General features: G+C 40.0%; 1 protein-coding gene across 1 annotated transcript in view; it reads right to left on the bottom strand.

The window, feature by feature from the left end:
- Nucleotides 1-17432, bottom strand: part of LOC107558187 (protocadherin Fat 1-like) — a 35122-nt gene that overhangs the window by 7216 nt on the left and 10474 nt on the right. Inside the window, exons 5-15 of the mRNA XM_016241809.1 lie at nt 13167-13442; nt 12678-12888; nt 7658-11728; nt 6797-6993; nt 6232-6385; nt 3978-4211; nt 2498-2887; nt 2032-2246; nt 1472-1609; nt 1243-1386; nt 124-321 (exon numbers count right to left, since the gene is read on the bottom strand). Coding sequence (XP_016097295.1) covers nt 124-321; nt 1243-1386; nt 1472-1609; nt 2032-2246; nt 2498-2887; nt 3978-4211; nt 6232-6385; nt 6797-6993; nt 7658-11728; nt 12678-12888; nt 13167-13442 — 6228 coding nt within the window. The remainder of the gene's footprint in view (nt 1-123; nt 322-1242; nt 1387-1471; nt 1610-2031; nt 2247-2497; nt 2888-3977; nt 4212-6231; nt 6386-6796; nt 6994-7657; nt 11729-12677; nt 12889-13166; nt 13443-17432) is intronic.

Here is a 17432-nt window from a genome sequence, read left to right as displayed (position 1 = left end):
CTGAACAAGCAACACCTCAGCTCTACAGATCATCTATCCCTTCATACCTCCAGTGAAAACTGAACAAGACTCCTACAGCTTCAGTGAGAGCTGGAGAATCAGAGGGAGAGATTGAGGTCTCACCTGGGCCTGTAGGAGGTAGAACTCTTGAGTCTGGCGGCTCAGAGTTACCGCGGAGACCAGCACGCCCTGAGGAGTTATTTGGAAGGCTTCGCCCTCGTTCCCACTGATGATAGAAAATGTGAAAGGAGGTCCATTGTGGGAGGCATCACGGTCAGACACGGTCAGTTGGAGAATACTGGTACCGACTGGCTGGTTCTCCTATACAACATATGCAGAACACGTTAAAGGTTTTATCATTTAGACCTACAACATTCACACTTTTTTTTTTTACATCTTAAGGCAAATTTGGCATGTAACACATTTTACGACTTAAATTGAGAAGCTATGATTATATTTTAGTGCCAGCAAGCACAGGCATATCTGGTGACTAATAATGATTTTTCCTTAGAGCAATGTTTCAAAAGGCAAATGGAAACAGTTTTCGTAATGCATTTAACTTCCATAATGATGAATTTCAGCGTGAAACACATGATTCTGTCGGAAATAATGTAGGAAGTAATTACTTCCCCTTTTACTATTGATATTTGTTTGCATCATGAAAAGTATACTAATATTATTGCTTAATGTTGTTTTAAGTTGTTTTTGGTCAAGATAGTTGATTAGTAAGTTTATGTAAAAAATCTTTTTCATGTGTGACTTTTTACCAAATTCAGATTTTTTTTTATACTGTTTAAGTGTTATTTTAGTATTATTTATATACTATTATGGTCTTTACTGATATTTTGAATTAGTTTTTATTTTTAGATCTTCAGTTTTCATTTTACTTTACGTTTTGGTAATTGTATGTGCTTTTTTTGCTAATTTTATTTAAATTTAAATTTTTTGTTTTTCAACTTGAACTAAAAAACTAAAGATTTTAAAGCTTAAGTGTTTAATTTTATTTCAGCTTTTTTCATTTCATTTTTAGTTTATCTATAACTAACAATAACAAGACTGCACTTTGTCAGTGTCATTAATATGAAGAATTATTTTACTCTACACAGCTGTTTTTGAATGCAAAAAACTTTTTTTTTTTTGTGAAATGCATCTGATTGGTGTCTAATGACCCTAAATCAACAGACATTGGAGAGAGATTACTGACAGTGAAAACAATGTATCATCTCCTCTGAGGACTCAGACCTGTATAATGATGCTGTAGTTGGCCTGAGAGAAGAGAGGTGGGTTATCGTTTATGTCCGAGACGTCTATGTTGACCGTAGCGCTGCTAGATCGAGCCGGGCTTCCATTGTCAGAGGCCAACACAGTCAGTGTGTAACCTGAAGTCTAAAAACAAAACAAAATGCCATCATTAGGTTTCAGCAACAGACTGCCAATGCACCTGCTACTGAGACACCCGAGTGTTTTGAACCTTCTCTCTGTCGAGCTGGCGGGCCACCTTGACCTCTCCTCTGATGGGGTCGATGGTGAAAGGACTGCCTTGATTGCCATCAATGATGGAGAAGCGCACCTGATTACTGGATGGACCATCTGCATCGTCAGCCATGACCTTCACACATGGAGAAACACACACCTGGTTAATATAAAGATTGCCACGGACTCAGGTATGCAACACCCCCGCCTTTCGTCCTTCTTGCCTCGCGAGTCAGTAACTATTGGCTGAGACCCTCGAGGGAAATCAGAAGGCATGCAAGTGAAACAGAGCTGGGTATCAAAGCCTCACTTTCACACTGACAATTTATATTCAGCATGATAAGACTTCTCTACTAAATGACCAGAGTGAGAGCGAGATAGAAGACTGCAGACAACAGATTGGTGTGGGTCGCTGAGCTTTAGTTTGACATTGGACTGTGTTTGTTTAGTATGTGTGTTCTTTGCTCTGTGTTGATTTTAGGAGATGATGTAACCCAGAGACCTGAGCAGGGCACAATAAAATCAGAAGTGCTTCAGAAAGAGAAGCCGATGACTCACAGCGAGCACGATCTTTCCCAGCTCTGCGTCTTCGCTGACCACAGCAGAGTAAATATCTTGGCTGAAGACGGGGCTGTTGTCGTTTACATCCGTCAGGTTGATGTTCACTGTGGCCATGTCACTGAGTGACGGCGTGCCTCCATCTGTAGCCTCCACTGTTAGATAATACTCATGTGCTGTTTCGTAGTCCAAAGGCTCGATCACGAAGACACCACCTGGGAAGAAAAGGACAATGAAAACCTCTCTAAATAATGAAATATTTATTTTCCAAATAATTAAGTAAATATTTGGATGAACAGATAAATAAATGAATGAATGAATGCATATAGTGTTATAAGAGCATTCAAATAATCCAAAGCCAGTCCATGAAGTGTCTAATATGAATCCATCAGAAGTCAACTTGAAATTTAACTGGAAGTCAGTGCTGCAGGGATCTCAAGAGGTTCATCTAAGCTGCTGTGTTTACCTGTATGGGGGTCGACGCGGAACGCTCCTCTCTCGTTTCCATTGATAATGGCGTATGTAATCTCTGCTCCTGCTTCTGTGTCTCGGCTGGCTGCGTGCACCCGTAACACCTGGGTGCCCACCGGAATGTCTTCAGAGACGGTGGAAGTGTACTCGCGCCGCTCAAACACTGGAGGGTTGTCGTTGATGTCCAAGATGGAAACACTGACAGTGGTGAGGGAAGAGAGACGCCGCGGGGACCCACGGTCTGTGGCAAAGGCGCGGAGGGTGTAGAGTGACTGGAGTTCACGGTCCAGAGGACGATCCAGATGCACGATGCCAGTTTCCTCATCGATGGAGAACACACCATCAGCAGAGTCCAGCAGTGAATAGAGGATCTCTGCATTAGAACCTAAACACACACACAAATCACAATAATATTAATAAAGACATTTAAGATGTTTATAAGCTTTCAAATCAATGGCAAAGCCTCCAGCAGTTAAAATTATTTTTTCTTCGTTTCTTCAATCATTTGCTTAACTATAATGACTTATAAATTCATCCAACAAAAGATTCAGTGGTGAAACCTCTGGTCCTGAGCTGCATATTAAGAAGTGTGAGTGAGTGGCACTTATTGTATTGGGGAAAGCACACACACACACACACACAAACAAACAAACAAGATGAAGATAGAGTACACTAATCCCTCTAATGCATTTTTGAGTAAGCCTCATTTGTGGCTTGCTAGTACAATCCTATCTATCAAGACACACTCTCTCATTATAGCCAGTTAACACAATCTCTTGTGTTCTACAAAGTTTCAGTCAGATCAAATTACTGGAATGCAGCTGCTTTATGACAGTTCAGTATTGTGCAAGTCTACTGATCACTGAATAAACACCTTCTTATGATTATTTCAAGTCTATTGGTGCAGTTATTGTAGGCCAATCCCATAGACCTCCATTGAAAGTGCAAGTAAAAGCATGTCATAGGTGCCGTTCATAGAATTTAACTAGTATTTTACCACATCAGGGACCTTCAAAAAAGCAACCAATGATCTGAAGGTTGTGGCATTGATACTGAGAAATGAGGGAAGAAGAGATTGCTTGTGTTTAGGCCAGACGTAAGTGAACAGGGTCTGGAATGTACACAGAGCACACAATGTGTCTATTTGAGGATATAGAGTACAGAACAAAAGGACGATAAGAGAGGAATCCATGCAAATGGAAATCAGAGAAATTAAGGGGACGCGAGTGAGAGAGAGAGAAAGACAGAGAGGTTTGTGTTCTTCTAGATTAAAGGTGCTGCCCTGTTTGACTGAGAACGTCATATGTGCGTGTTGGTTTCCTCTCTAAAGAAATAAAACGACAGATGGACACGACAGGCCATACTGTTGCAAAATTGGAGAATATATTGGGAAACACACTTATTTGCAAACACAATTTCTATTTTAACATATTTTTAAATCAATATATCTTTGTTCTGGATACTGGAGATCTTACCCGTGTCCAGGTCTGAGGCGTACAGGCGAGCCACAGGTGTGTTTATCTCTGTGTTTTCAAACACAGTAAAGGTGTAGGGGTCAGAGGTGAATTGCGGAGCATTGTCGTTGACATCTTCGACTGTGATTTCAACTTCTGCTTCACAAAAGCGTCCGCCTCCATCCAGAGCGCGCACCTTCATCTTGTGAACCTCCTCTTCTTCACGGTCCAGAGGGAGCAGTGTTTTCAATTCACCTGATGAAATCAAGAAATCAATCAATAATGAGTGTTCAAATCAATAAGACTTTTGTTCCTCTTTGAAGATATTTTTAATGAAACCAGAGAGATTTCGGATTTAATTTAGGATTTACCACATTTAATGTGATGTGCATTAATCAATGTTTATATCTAAATAAAATCCTTAATGAAATATTTTCATCACAGTGTTTACAAGGTATTTATGAACATTTTGAAGCGTCAAAGGTTTGGTTGCATGGACTTTCAATGGATGGACAGAAATGTATCAGGTTCCATTAAAAATATCTGTAAAAACTGGCTTGGAGCAACATGAGAGTGAGTAAATGATCACAGAACTTTCATTTTGGGGTGAACAAATTTTGAGAATTTGAGTAAACTCTAGTTTGTAGGCACCCTGATGCTGCTTCCACACACACAAACAGTTCTGCTCTCTCATTCTTCATGTCTGCAAAGCTGCTTTGTATATTTATTATAGTTGTGGCTTGCTAAAACCCCCAAAATGTACTCCCCATCAATCATTTTGAACATCAGCTGGCACTGCACTAATGAACAAGACAAAATCCAATTCCACTTCAAGCTTATCTCATCTGTCAAGTCAAGAGGACACTCTAAAAACACCAGCAAGGGAGACAGTTGTCTCTTTCATGAGGAAATTATCTGACCTAATAATTTCAGCAAGCATAAGCTAAGCTCCATTGGAGTGGTCACTGATTTAAAACTGCCGTTTTGTGTTCCAGCTGTTTGCTGTCGACCCTTGAGCTGGAGTGCATCTCAAGGAGGATGAATGCAGGATGTCCAAAAGTTCCCCCTCGAGGAAAGCTAAAATCATCCTTGCGCTGAGAGGCTTTAAGAAATAGAAAAGATTAAAGAGGAGAGGGATGGTGAGAAATTAGAGAAATAGCAAGGGAGAAGAAAGTGCAGTCAGCATGTGGGCTGCTTGGAGAGTGAGCTGAGAAAAGAAGCAAAGGGAAAGTCACCCTTGGAACAGCAGCCGCCAGCTTTCAGGGGTCTGGTTGGCTCGCATGAGAGCACACTTGGCATTGCTAACTTGCAATAATGCTCCTCTTCTTTTTCTCGATGGAACGAAGGAGAAAAAAAGTGAAGAAAATTCTCTGTGCACACTAAACCCACACAGAAGAACAGTAGCGCTCCTTCAGTTTGCGAGCCAGCATTCCCTGCCTTCACACTCAGCCTTATCAAAGAGCCAGTGACTAGCGCCTTTACAAAAGCATTTGTGTTGTAGCAGTGTGACGCTGTCACAAACCCACTGTTGATTTCTGCTCTCTTTCCGCCTGGAACCGATGTTTTAATTCACACAGTTGAGAGACAGTTGATTTGAGTTAATAGCTGAAGTGGGGAAACACTTGAAATGTTTTATTAAAATATTTGGTGTGATTGTTTTTTTGTGAAAAACACAGACAAGTAAAAAAAAAATGAAAAGAACAATACTGGCAACAGATTTCCATGGTATTCACTGTAAAACTAAGGGTGTACATCCTTCCCTGGAATTAAACAAGTAATTAAATTCGAATTAATTATGGTTTTAAATAGGATGTGTGTTTGACTGTAGGCAAAAGCAAATGATGTTGTAAATGTTCAGTGTGTATGTGGCATTTATTTGTCTGGATGTTGAGACAATGATTCTTAGACTGTTCAGATGTTTGGGGTCCGTAAGATTTTTTTAATGTTCTAGAAATAAGTCTCTTATGCTCATCAAGTTTGCATTTATTTGATCAAAAATATAGTAAAAATAGTATTATTTATGTGAATAAAGTGAAATAGTTTAATGAAGGAATAATAAATAGTAATGGTACTATTAATAAAGATAGTAATAGTAAAGGTAAATATTAACAAATTTAAAATAACCTTTTTCCTTGCTAAATAACAGCATTAATTTCTTTACAAATATTTTACTAAGTGCAAACTTTTGAACAGTGTGTGTGTGTGTATTTATGCATGGCATTTTACATAGTTAATTTGGCCTGTTTAACATGCACATCCAAATAGTGATGATTACCTGTCTCAGAGTCGATGCTAAAGTGCTCTGATCCGGGCCCTAGCAGCTCGTAGGAGATCTGTGCATTGGAACGGATGTCGGCATCTGTGGCGGAGACCTGCAGGATCAGTCTACCCGAAGGGGAGTCCTCCGGGACACTTTCCATATAGAATGACTGCAACAGAAAGGAAGACGTGAAAAGCAGAAGTGACTTAAAAAATGGGAGGATAAGGCCCAAAAAGTAAAAAGAAAGAGTTTGGACGTAATTGTGCAGCCAAATTGAACAGAGGGCTATTAAATTAACATTATTCAAAAAGGAACACAATTTGTGTAAAAGAAGCACATTAGCCCTCACAAAACCCTCTCACAGTACAAAATCGCTCTCTTTGTTTCTTAAATGCTGCATTTCACATAAGGACCTTTTCAAATCCCTCCTGACATTCTCTCTTTCTCTCTAAGTCTCGTCCCATTTAGCATGCACAGCGGGTAGGCAGCGCCCTCCCCTTAACAGACAGAATCAGACTACATGACATTTTGCTGCAATGTACTTCCCACACACACATACACACAAAACTAACATTCATACCTTCTCACAAAGTGGGTTGTTGTCATTGGCATCTAAGACCTTGACTTCAACCACAGCCTTGGCTGTGAAGGTCCCGTCAGTGGCCGTAATGTTCAGCAAGTAATTGTCCTTCTCCTCCCTGTCGAGAGGCTTCTGCACAGAGACCTTCCACTCGCCTTGAGTATGCTCAATGCCAAACTGTCCCAAGGGGTCTCCACCTTCAGAGAGCAAACACGAGAAATGTCAGTCAAACTAATGAATGTGAACGGCAGTTAAAATGATTATTTATTTGTGTGGTTTCCTGCTGTATGTGTAGTAGCTATAGTAATGGCTCAATTTATAACTGCTTAAATTTCACAAGTTATTGTAAGATATCTGTGCTCCACAGCATTCATGAAGTTTCACTTCTTGTTTGCTTGGACTTCACAACATTAACACAAAGCGCCTGTGTAATTAAGTGGCAGTGTGACTTGTTATGCCAATTTCTGTCATCACTCTGTGATCAGGCGAAAACGAGTGAATGTAATGAGACCGTTTTCTCTGCCAGGAAGTGCTCATCTCATCTCACACTTGGCATCGTTGTTCGCATTAATTAATTATGACCAGAGCTGAAACATTCCCGCTTTGTTTCAAAAGCGTTGTTGGGAAAATTATCCAGTTTTCTATTTATAATCTCTGATCTAAGTGATCTAAGTATTCTTTACACAGAAATCCTTCAGAACGCGACAATTTGATCACACATCAAAGCATATTTTGCTTTAGCTGTGAGTGGTTTCCCAAAGATTATTAATTGCTGGTACTATAAATTATTCTATCATAAATTAGTGAAGATAAACTACTGCTAAAATTAAACTAGAGGTACAAAATCAAAATTAGACCTACCTGTGATAAAGTAGTTGATTTGCTTGTTATTGTCCTCTGTGTCCAGGTCTGTAGTGCTAAGAATGGCTATGACTCCTCCAGGTGGGTCATCTTCGCTTACTGTGCCCTTATAGATCTCTGCTGTGAACCTTGGTGGATTGTCATTCACATCTACCATTGTGACATCCACCTTAGTTTTGGCCATCAGCTGTACTTTGTCTCCACGGTCGGTGGCTAAGACTGAAACAGTGTACTTGCTTTTCTTCTCACGGTCAAGTTCCTTTAATGTGGTAATCCATCCCGTTTCACTGTTGATGGCAAACAATTCTGCAATGTCCCTTGTCTCTTGGTTGGACTCTAGATTGTAAATCATATGGCCATTAGTGCCAGAGTCCAGGTCAGTGGCCTTTACCTGTATAACAGAGGTGCCACCTGGAAGATTCTCCACAACGAAAGCTTCATAAGGGTTTGACTCAAAGAGCGGTGGATTATCATTTACGTCCTTGACCTGGATACTAATGTCCACAGAGGAGATGACTTTGTTACCATCATATTCGCTTTGTGCTTGTAGGGTTAGCAGATACCATTTGGTGCTCTCGTGGTCAAGCTTCTTCTCCAGCTTCAAAGATCCTGAGGTGGGGTCAACTACAAATACCTCATCTTGGTTGCTCTCAGGAGTATTCCCTTTCACCAGGCTGTAAAAGACTGGCTGATCACTTTCAGCCTGAATGACATCTATTTCTGAACCAAGAGGAAGATCTTCATCTATGGCAAACCTGTAGTGGGACTCTATGAACTTTGGCACTGGGACCTCAGGAGCAAGAATCCTGACATAGACTGGAACAACAGAGGACTTGGTGGGATTTCCACCATCTTTTGCTCGTACAAGAAACGTGTAGAGTTGGTTCTCCAATCCAATGAGGCTTTCCTTTGTTACAATGACACCACTAAACTGGTGTATTTCAAAATTCTCTTCAACATTGTCTGCGTCTCCTTCAATAGAATAGGTGAAGTCTGCATTACTACCTTCATCCATGTCGGATGCTGCAATCTTAAGTATGGTTGTTCCTCTTGGCATGTCGGAAGCAACGTTAACTCTGTAATCAGCAGCTCTGAACTGCGGGGTATTATCATTGATATCCGTTAAGATCACATTTACAGTGCAGAAGCCAACTTTGCCACCGCCATCTTTAGCGATTAAAGAAATCGGAATCACTTTCTCCAGTGGATTCTCTCGGTCAAGACTCTCCAAAGTGAAGATCTCTCCATTTTCAGAAATTGAGAACTTGTCTTTAGCAATGTCATTGACTATATGATAGGTGAGTCTTCCATATGTACCTGAGTCCTCATCTGTCGCTTGAGCCTCAGCTACTAATGTTCCAACTGGTGAGTTCTCAAGAAGCTCAACCACATAATCCACCTGGTTGAAAGCAGGATTGTGAAAGTTAGCACTAATAACATTGACCTTCACAATAGCTGAACTTCTGAATACACCATCAGATACAGACACATTGATGTTGTAGAGAGACTCCATATGGGGTTTCCGGTGGTTTGATATGACTATAGCCCCAGTGTTTGGATCTATAGCAAAGTTTTGCCCTTCATTTCCTGACATAATTGAGAATTCAAGTTTACCACTATCTGAGTTGTCAGCATCGGAAGCCTGAACCTGGGTGACAAAGTGGCCACGGGTTGCCAGTTCACTGACCGTAGCTTCATAGACATTCCGTGAGAAAACTGGAGTGTTGTCATTAAGGTCTGTTACATCAATTAACACCATGACCTCACTGGAAAGGGCAGGTACTCCACCATCAACTGCTCTAATCATCAGCTTATGTGAGGGTTTTTCTTCATGGTCAAGCATCTGAGTTGTCCAGATTGTGCCTGTGTCACGATCGATGCTAAAGTAATCAGCGCTCTTGTCTTTATCTTCAACAATCTGATAAAAGAGCACTTGGTTGTTACCGGTATCAGCATCTGTAGCTGAGACTTGTAATACGGATGTCCCGATCACTGAGGCTTCTGAAAGACTTGCATTGTACAATTTGGTATGGAACACAGGTGGGTTATCATTAACATCTTCCAAGATTATGTCAACAAAGACTTCAGCTTTGGCACCGGTTAGCGAGTCGGTGGTCCTTACGCTGAGTTTATAGGCTGGGTGGGTTTCGAAATCCAAAGGCTTTACAACCTGAATGACACCAGTATTGAAGTTGATGGAGAACTGATTGAGAGGGTCCCCTTCTGTGATTGTGTACACTACTCTAGGGCCTTCAGAGTCATTAGCCTGAATGTGTACAACAGGCGTTAGTAATGGTATGTTCTCTGGGATCTCCAGACTGTAGAAGGCTTTCTCAAACACAGGCATTGCTTTGTTTACAACCATTATTGGCACTTCAACAGATGAGGAAAGTGTTGGTTCACCTCCATCTCTGGCTACAATGGTGATTTTAAATTCAGTGTTAAGGGAGTCCTTCTCAAGCTTCTTTGTTAGTGAGATTTCACCATCCATGCTGATCTGAACAAACTCATTTAGCTCCTGAAGATGGTAGCTGATCTCAGCATTTCTGTCGATATCTGCATCAACCGCAGTCACTTTTGTGATGATGTGACCCACCTCAGTGTCAACCAGCACCAGTGCCTGATAGGGTAAATTGACAAACACAGGTGGGTTATCATTGACATCCTCGATTATCACAGTCACAAGGACATGGGCTACATCAGATGACTTGTCTTCTCTGGTCACCTCCACCACAATATCAAATACGGCTTGCTCTTCTCGATCAAAGGGTGTGCCTGTAGAGGAGAGTACTCCCGAAGTATGGCTTATTGCGAATCTCTTATCAGGGTTCAGAATTGTATAAAACAAAGGTTCATTGACTTGGCTTCCCACTGCAGCAATTACAGCTAAAGTCTTCTTCTCTAAGGACTTTTCTGGTACAAAGGCCTTGTATGATTCTTGGGTGAACCTCAGAGTACTCTCCTTATTCTCTCTGACATTTATTTTTACCAAAGCTGTTTTAGAAAACCTGCCATCAGACACCCTTACTCTGAGCTCATACCTGCTTCTAAGCTGAGTGACATTTTGAATAGTGATAACCCCTGTGACCGGGTCCATTTTAAACTTCTCTCCAATATTGCCTTCGACAGTAGAGTAAAACAGCCTTGAGTTTGGACCTGAGTCTGCATCTGTGGCATTGACTGTGATCACTTCCACTCCTTTGTAAGTTGGCACTAAGACTGTGGTTTCATATAGACCTTGGCTGAACTGAGGCGGGCAGTCATTGACGTCCAGGATCTCAATAGTCACGTTAGCAGCCTTCTCTGCAAAATGACGAGGGATTCCCATGTCGTGGACTTGAACAGAAAAGCGAAACACAGATCTTTGCTCATAATCAAATTCACTGATGGTTCTGATTGCACCAGTGCTAGAGTCGATGGCAAAGTAATTATGGGCAAATGGCTCAACAATCTGATAGACCAGCCTAGAGTTAGCATCATGGTCAGTGTCTAAAGCACGGATTACAAGTGGTGTGTTGTCTTTGGTGAGGACTACACTGTTGACTGGAGAAGACTCGCTGACCATTCCAGTGAACTCATCTTGAATAAATACAGGTGCATTATCATTCTCATCCTTCAAGTGAATCAGCAGAGTAGTGTTACTAGCCAGACCAGCCATGTTGGTTCCCTGAATGGTTAGTTTGTATGATGGAATATTCTCGTAATCCAGAACCGAATGGGTCACAACGACTCCAGAGTTGGGGTTGATGTCAAACACTCCATTCACATTTCCGTCTTTAATCTGATAGAACACTGATGATCGGCTGTTGGCAGTTACCAGACTCACAAAGGCTCCAGGCAGAGCGGTTTCGCTGACTTCAGCAGAAAACTCCTCCCTTGCAAATTTAGGGATGGCATTGTCGGAAATAGTGACAGTTATGTCAACAGAAGCAGTAGCACTAAGTGGTGGTGTGCCTTTGTCAGAAGCTTTCACAGTTAGCTCAAATTGGTTCTTGTTGCTACGGTCCAGCTCTTTTGCCACAGTGATTGTGCCCAGGATAGGATCAATAGCAAATGAATTGCCCACGTTTCCTAGGAAGGAATATGGCAAAGATGCATCAAACACTTGCTAAAAGGTTTAGATTTTACTTTTCAGAACTCTTTAGAACTCATTGATTTAAGCATTTGATGTCAAACTGCTTTAAAGACTAAATAAAATGGATGCACTGATTTAAAGTTACAGATGACATAATTTTCTAAGTGTAAATGTTTGATTTGCTTTATCTATAATGAATATTTGAGTTTGTCAAGGAAAGGAACCATCTGTATTTCCTTAGACAAATCAGCTGCCTGTGCGTCAGTCATTCAGTATGTGATCTGAACATTGTTTGCTGTCTCATGCACACACGCACAGTACATTTCAATTAGCTTCTGTAATCTCAGACATTACAAATATGTGCATTCTCAAAAGGCCACTTGGCGTCATATCTGTGCTATGCTCTGCTTTCAAAACGCTCACAGTTGTGTGGACTGAAGCACCCTTGGCTGCCACATTCAATATCTCCCACATTTTTACCTTTAAGTGGCCAGCATGGGCCGCTCCTGTGGATCTCCTATCAATATCCCGTGTTAAAACAAAGAGGATATGATAGGCTTATAAACTGTAATAGAGCAAGTGAGGCAAAGCGAACGCACACCTGTAGAGGTGCAAGCTGAAGGAAAAAATTACCTAATTGAAAGAGAACAACTGCACACTCACTTAAGCATAGGCTATTTATTAACCAACGTTCGGCTAGTAGCCTTTGTCAAGGTCTTTGTCACCTTGACAAAGGCTATTAGCCAAAACGCTGGTTAATAAATAGCCTATGCTTAAGTGAGTGTGCAGTTGTTCTCTTTTTAATTAGGTTTATAAACTTTGTCTGTTTCTACTTACTTGCCTTTTCAATGTTCAGGCATTTCATACATAATATGTATACAATATGTAGTTTCCTGGACAAATTGGATAAAAGTCAAGTGCAATCAAATCAATCAGATGGATTACCTGACTCAATGCTATAGATGATCTCAGCATTCTGCCCTTTGTCTTTGTCAAGAGCAGAGACCTGAAGCACTGCAGAGCCGATTGCAGCAGACTCAAACACACGGCCCACATACGGTGAACCAGAGAACCAAGGTGCATTGTCATTGGTGTCATGGACATTTACAATCACACGCACCAGGTTCCGCTTCACAGGAATGTCCTGATCTCGTACCTGCAGTGAGGAGAGGAGAGGAGAGGAAAGGGCATATAAAAAAAGCAATTCTCCAATAATTTCAACACTTTGATTACAAGCTTATGTGAAACGCATCAAACACTTTACATGCAAGTCCTTAGGCGATTCGCCTCCATGTCGACTGAATTAAAGGGAAAACAAACTGCCAGGATAGTTTACGGTGAAGGATGGCTGTCTGGCTAACATTTCTAAATCAGACAGAAAAATCAATTGGACAGATGATGCTGTAAATTAGGTAGCAGACTACATGATCTCACCATGACAGTTAGAGTATGTTGGTGCATGGCTTCGTGGTCTAGTTTCTCTGCAGTGTACAACACCCCGGTTCCAGGATCTAGTCTGAACTTGCGTAGACTGAATGGGTCAGTGCTGCTGAGGAGGGTGTAGGTTAGCTTGTTCTTCTCATCCTGGTCTGTAGCTGTAATCTGTAACACCTCTGTGTCAGGTGGGGTATCTTCAGGGACATTCACTTCATACTTAGACTTAGAGAACTGGGGACGATGATTGTTGGTGTCGATCACTTTAATAAGAATCTGTAAACACAAACAAAAAATAAACAATTTAGAAACTGTTAGGCTTTGTTTTTTCAGTGTGTCAATTTCTTGTAATTAAAAATGATAGCAAGCATGTGTCAGGTAAAATTTTAAGTATATTACTATAATCAATGATAACATTATTGGTATTCTATGATGAATGGTTTAAACCATAACATACACTAAGCAAGTAAAATATCTGGCTAACAGAGATCACTGTAAATGGGGTAAGAGAAACCAAGCGAGAGAATAACTGTGTCCTAAATGTATCAATGCTCTTAAAAGATCCATTAAAACACCCATATACAAATTCACCAAGGCATGTCAAAACTCTGGAACATAACTGCTAATTTAAGAAACAGAGAGGAAGATCAGCGAGACAGTTAGGTCAGGCCAGTCTAACAACCATCTAGTTGTTTAATGAGGTTGACTAGTGAGTTTATCTATATTTTGTTACGTTTTAGTGCAAGTGATTTCCAAAAGGATTAATTAAAAACAAAACCTCACATCTCTGTGCCTGTCAGATCAATTAAACCCTCTCAGGTAAGCTGAGTGTCTAAATTCATTCTCTTTAAAGCACCGCGGCCAAAGCCATCAAAGCACCGCTTTTGCAACAAATGAATCGCTTCCAACAATATTTCTACACAATTACTACTAGACTACAAATCACCTGCTGTGAGCAAGGTTATGCATAATCTGTAGGTCTCTGCTTGTTTTGGAGAAGTATAATGGCTGTGTGCAAAGTTGAATTAAGTGTTATAGTTATCTGTTTAAGTCTTAACGGAATGAGTTTTGTTATGGAGATAAAGTTAAGCTCATGATTTTTGTTTTTGGGATAGGGACTCATTTGGACCCAATAATGGTGATGTGTGACACCACATTTAACAAACAAATTCAGTCTATTTGCTGAATATCTGTCAGTTACCACATTAAATATAATGCTGTGCTGTCTGATCAACATGATTCACCAGCCTAATTAAATAGCGCTTCTTTAAGACAGATTAGTCAATTACTAGTTGTTCAGACTACACACAGACAAGTTAATTTAAAAAATTTGCACATCCTGACATTGAATTTAATTTTCTGCTTGCTGTCTCATACCTCAGGGGATCAGAACTCTTATCACAGCTGCTTTGATATTGACCAGATCAATAGAAGTAATAACTCAGGCAATCATTTAAATGCCTGGTAACTTATGACTTACATTCAGCAATTAATGTTAGAAAACCAACATTAATTCAAATGAGTTGTGGCTGGTTGTGATAACATTCTATGTTGACATTTTCTTTGGTTGGGAATGATTGTATTGTGAATGCAGAAAGATGTGTTTCATTAACAGATTAAAGTCCTACAGCGAGTGAAATGCCAAGGTTATTCCACTGCATAATTCTGAGTGTTTTGACTTTTTAGCAATTCTCAATACACACACTTCTTGTACATAGGCTAATGCAGTAATTTAATTTATAAGCTGTCATCCTGAGACACAAAAACACACACACGCATCAATTGTGCTCGCACATTTATCGTCATCTTTTTTTCCAGTGTTTTTTTTTTAAATCAAAGTAAACCATCTGTCTATTTGACTTTAGGGTGAGGATTAGTGAGTGGCCAGGAAGCTCCGCACTCAACACAACCAGAGCAATTGAATAGATGTGTATAAGATGTGTGAGCATACATAAACTGTGCTCACACAATCAAACATAGTTTTATAAAACCAGGATGTAGGTGAAGGAAGGTGAAATGGATTGGCTTATTAGTTAGGCATGCATGCCAGACATCAGGGGGCACTGTTTTACATAAAACAAATAAAAGCTTAGAGCAGTGGATCCACTGATTCAAAGCAGAATCCTCACAAATGGATTGGCCACATATGTGTTCCACTAGTCGCATATGTTTTCAAAAGACTGGTTGGAAGTGAAAGTTGGAGTATGTGGGAGAGTTTTGGTATATCACATTCCTTTAGTTATAACTAAAGGAATTTATCTAGCAGTAAGTACAAGAGTGCATTAACTAGAAAGCCTGACGCTCTATTTCAAGAATCATTTCTGCACACAAACATTTGAGATTCTCATATACCTTAAATTTGGGCTGAGTGGCTATGCTAAGCTAAGTTTAATATTGAACCTTATCAATATTTTATTTCTGTGCACATAATCCTAATAATATAGTTCATTACATTTCCAAGAGTTCTATTACTGATGGAACTGATGATTGGTTTCTTTTGCACGTTTGCCACAGTTTCAGTTACAATTGTAATATGATATAGTCAAGTCACCTTTATTTATATAGCGCTTTTATCAAAACAGATTGTGTCAAAGCAACTGAACAGCATTAATTAGGAAAATAGTGTGTCAATAATGCAAAATGACAATAGTAAACACTCATTTTTCAGTTAAAGACAGTTCATCATTGAATTCAGTGATGTCATCATCCAGCTCAGTTCAGTTTAAATAATATCTTTGCAATCATGTCAACGATATCGCTGGAAATGAAGTGTCCCCAACTAAGCAAGCCAGAGGCAACAGCGGCAAGGAACCAAAACTCCATCGGCGACAGAATGGAGAAAAAACCTTGGGAGAAACCAGGCTCAGTCGGGGGGCCAGTTCTCCTCCTATAATATGATATAGTGATACATCACCATGTATTGAATCACAATGCGCCTATGTTTTAATATATTTTGAAATGTAATTTATTCCTGTGATGATAATGCTGAATTTTCAGCATCATTACTCCAGTCTTAAGTGTCACATAATCATTCTAATATGCTGATTTGCTGCTCAAGAAACATCTCTTATTACCATAACAGTTGAAAAGAGATTTGAAATAGAATTTTTTTAAACAATGTAAAAGTCTTTACAGTCACTTTTGATCAATTTAATGCATCCTTGCGGAATAAAAGTATTAAATTCTTACTGACCCGAAACTTACATATAAAATGTAATTCATAATAAAATAAGATTTTTTTTTTGCTGATTCACTATAAGCGTTTGTAATGGGTTTGAACGCTTCATAAGGCATAGTCGCTGTCAAATTTGTTGTTTCGCTTTGGAACATATATCTCTCAAACATGTTAGATGAATATAGCCACAAATAAAATAAAAAAACTTAGCTGTTAGCTGCCTCTTGCTCTCAGCTCAAGATTAGCCCATGTGGGTGTGAGTGTGGGTAACACTCACTCTAGTCATGACAGCATCAGCACATCCCCTGTCCCTGAAGAACATGTTTGGTTTTATCGAATGTCAAAGATCAGAGAAGAATAATCTTTGCCTTTTTTCTCTTCTCTTGCCTACTTTCTCACACCTTACCCTGGAGACGTGCCACCTGGCCCTGGAAGCCTGGCTCTTTTTTTTTTTTCTTGTGTAATTCATGCCAGCACAGACAGTCAGCTGAAAGCACTGGTGTAAACAGATGAAGCTTGTAGCTTGTATTCGTTCACATCCTGCCTGCTTTTCACGATGCTTAGAAGCAGCACGATCGGCTTCACGACTGGGATGTAAATGTATGGGGAAAAAAACTCAAAGGAGCTCCACTAATGTATAACACACAGAGAAAGAAGGACAGATGGAGGGATTCGAAAGGAAGTGGTGAGTGAGAGAGTGATTAAAGGAAAAGATCAGAGAGTGTGAATGACAGATGAAGAAGGATGCGTGTGTGAAAGACAGAAAAGGAGAAAGATGTGGAACAGAAGTGAGGCACAATAAGAGCAAGAGAGCGAGAAAAGCAGAAAGGACTGTAACACTATATGAAAATGAAGATCTGTATGTGTGAATGTGATATATATACACATACATCAGATGATCCCTAAGGGGGGGCTATTCCAGAACCTAGCAGCCTATTATTGAAGAGAAATTCCTGTTACAAACTCCTACCTCTTAAGACTATGCATGCAAACGCATTACCTCCCACACATGGACATCTGATAGACTGGTTTAAAGCATCTCAGATGCAACAACATATATATATATATATATATATATATATATATATATA

Source organism: Sinocyclocheilus grahami, unplaced genomic scaffold (genome assembly GCF_001515645.1).
Source record: "Sinocyclocheilus grahami isolate Dianchi unplaced genomic scaffold, SAMN03320097.WGS_v1.1 scaffold635.1, whole genome shotgun sequence".
Lineage (NCBI taxonomy): Eukaryota > Metazoa > Chordata > Actinopteri > Cypriniformes > Cyprinidae > Sinocyclocheilus > Sinocyclocheilus grahami.
Note: the sequence above shows the minus strand (reverse complement) of the source record. Positions and strands in the feature narration are given on the sequence as shown.